Here is a 2,685-nt window from a genome sequence, read left to right as displayed (position 1 = left end):
ACACCCCACAGCACCCACACCCCACAGCACCCACACCCCACAGCACCGCCGCCACCCAACCGGCTCAGCAGGGCAGCGGCCGCTCCATCGCCTGGGAGAGGCTGCAGGACACGGAGGGACAATCCTGCTCTGCCTGTTCCCCCTGCCTGTTCCCCTGCCCGACTCTCCCCGTTCCAGGCAGCGCAGCCGGAGCAGGCGGAGGCTCCGGGGCGGGAGGAGTTAACCCCGCGGGAAGGGGAGGCAGCGCCAGCCCTTCCCCGATCGCTCCAGGGACTCTGGGGCTTTCCAGCACATGACCCGCAGCCCACACGGGCCTCGTGACCAGGGGGAGAAAAGAGCTGCAGCCAGCAGATAATCACCCCGGAACGAGAGGGGCCTCCGAGCGGGGGCCTCCCCAGCCCCGGCAGCGATGGCACCGCAGCAAAACAACCCCCGCACACGGCCCCGAGCCCCGGCACCGCGGCAGGGCTGATCCCACCGGGAACGGGGCAGCCAACTCCACGGCAGGGCTGATCCCGCCGGGAATGGGGCAACCACCCCCCTCGGGCTGAGAACGGGGGACTCGGGACACCTCCCAGGCTCAGGTCCCGCCCCAGGAGGAGGGTGCACAGGGCGGAACGAGGGGGTCCGGGGCGCTTTGACCCCCATCTGTGTTGTTGTGCCCCCACACCAGCCGGGCTGCGCCTCCCCCAGCACGTGCACACCCCAAAAATCCCGGAGTGCGGGGGAACACCCTGCCCAGGGCGGGGACCTGCCGCCGCAGATAAGAGCGGGGGGGGGGGGGGCCGCGGCGCACGGGGGGGCCCCCCGGGGGGGCGGGGGGGGGGGGGGGTGCCCCCCCCGGGGGGGGGGCCCAGCCCAGGAGTGGCGGCGGCTCCCGCAGCCCCCCCAGCCCCGCTCCTGACCCAGTTGTGCGGGCGCAGCCGCCGCGCCGGCCCCGCCGCGCTCGGGCTGTTGCTAAGGCTCACACCGAGCTCAGGCTCACACCGAGCTCAGGCTCTCCGAGCTCAGGCAGCCCGGGCACCGCGCCAGCCCCCCCGGCCCCCCCGCGTTATGTAACCGCATCTCTCCTGCCACAGCGCGGGGGGGACGAGGGGGGGACACGCAGCATCAGCGCGGGGGTGTCCACTCACAGCCCCAGCCCCGAAACCTGCAGGACCCTTCCCCAAGGGACTGACCGACCCCCCCCCAAGGGACTGACCCCCCTCAGCCCCCCCCAGCACTGACCGGGGTGAGCAGCTCCGGGGTGGAGATGGGGGAGCAGTCGCCGTTCAGTTTGATGCCACTTCCCAGGTCGAAGTCGCAGATCTTCACCGGGGAGACCTGAGGGTGGGGAGAAGGAGTGGTTGGTGACCACCCCCCACCCCAGCATTCCCCCCAAGGAGCACAGCCCGTGCTTCCAGGCTTGGTCGATGGTCAATGCCTGGGCTTGTCGTGCTTCACACCACCCTGTGCTGCAGCATCTGGGGGCTGTCCCTGGGGCTGCACCCCCTGAGACCACTACCCCGCTCAGCAGCATCCCCACCGTGTCCATCACCCCCAGACACACCCTCCTGCACCCCCTCACCCCCAGGCAGCACCCCCTGCACCCACCCCAGCTGCTCCCTCTCACCTGGTCCAGGCTCTCACACAGGATATTTTCTGGTTTCAGATCCCTGTGTGCGATCCCTGGGGGGGCAGAAGAGCCAATGAGGGCAAAAATCCCCCCCTGCAAGAGCCCCACAGTGAAAGGTCTGGGGGTGGCACAGGGACCCCTCCCTCCCCACCCCAAATCCCTGCCTGCACACCCTGGCAGAGGGCAGAAATCGCTGCTGGCCCCGAGTCCCAACGAACCGGAGGAACAGGATCCGCACCACGAGGAGCCGCGTGATGCAGCTGGGCCGGACTGGGCCGGGCACCGTCCCCTGGGCAGGGGGCTGGGGGGGGCAGTGACACCCCTGGGAGGGCCCAGGGCACCCCAGGGTGTCCCAGGGGCTCACCTTTGTTGTGCAGGAAGTGCAGGGCGCTGGCGATATCCCGCACCACCACACTGGCCTCCAGCTCGTTGAAGTGGCGTCTCCGGTGGATGTGGGTCAGGATGGAGCCTGTGGCCAGGGGAGAGCAGAGCAGGGGCTCGTGGGGGTCCTGCCACCCCACCCCGGCTCCCCCTGACCCTGGCACTGCACTCACCTCCCCTCATCTTCTCAAACACCAGGTAAAACCTCTCCTCCTCCTCGAAAAACTCGATCAGCTCTAGGACGTTCCTGCGGGAGCAGCAGGATCAGCCCCGGCATCCCCCCAAAACACCTCCTGGGTCCCCCCCTCCCCATGCCCCCCACCAGCCCACGTCCTGGGAGGGGAAAACTGCCTTCCCAGTGATTGAAACCACACGGCCAGGGCCCCCCTGGCTGCATTCCAGGGGGGAGAGGGACTCACCGGCCCACCCCGCTGCTCCTCCCTAATTGCTCGCAGACCCTCCTGCTCCCCCGCCCCACACACGGGCAGGGGCTCGGCCCGGCCCCAATGTGGCCACTGCAGCCCCCATGGCCACGGCACCCACTGAATGTCCCCCTCTGGACACTCCCACACCAGCCAGTGGGGCCAAGGGGAGGGGTTGTGGGGCCGAGGGTGACCCGGCTGCACCCCACGGGTGTCACGAGCATCACCCTGGTGTCAGCCCACCCCCGTGCCCACAGCGGGGGCACA

General features: G+C 70.0%; 1 protein-coding gene across 1 annotated transcript in view; it reads right to left on the bottom strand.

The window, feature by feature from the left end:
- The window catches only part of MKNK2 (MAP kinase interacting serine/threonine kinase 2), a gene marked incomplete at its 5' end in the record, with an annotated part of 5,521 nt that extends 3,270 nt beyond the window's left edge, over positions 1–2,251 (bottom strand). The window contains 4 exons of the mRNA XM_027703071.1: positions 1,228–1,323; positions 1,613–1,668; positions 1,980–2,084; positions 2,170–2,251. Of these exons, the coding sequence (XP_027558872.1) occupies positions 1,228–1,323; positions 1,613–1,668; positions 1,980–2,084; positions 2,170–2,251 (339 nt within the window). The remainder of the gene's footprint in view (positions 1–1,227; positions 1,324–1,612; positions 1,669–1,979; positions 2,085–2,169) is intronic.
- Positions 2,252–2,685: the final 434 nt, after the last annotated feature.

This window comes from Neopelma chrysocephalum, unplaced genomic scaffold (genome assembly GCF_003984885.1).
Source record: "Neopelma chrysocephalum unplaced genomic scaffold, ASM398488v2 Primary Assembly neopelma1_201, whole genome shotgun sequence".
In the NCBI taxonomy this organism is placed as follows: domain Eukaryota; kingdom Metazoa; phylum Chordata; class Aves; order Passeriformes; family Pipridae; genus Neopelma; species Neopelma chrysocephalum.
This window is presented reverse-complemented; position numbering and strand designations above follow the sequence as displayed.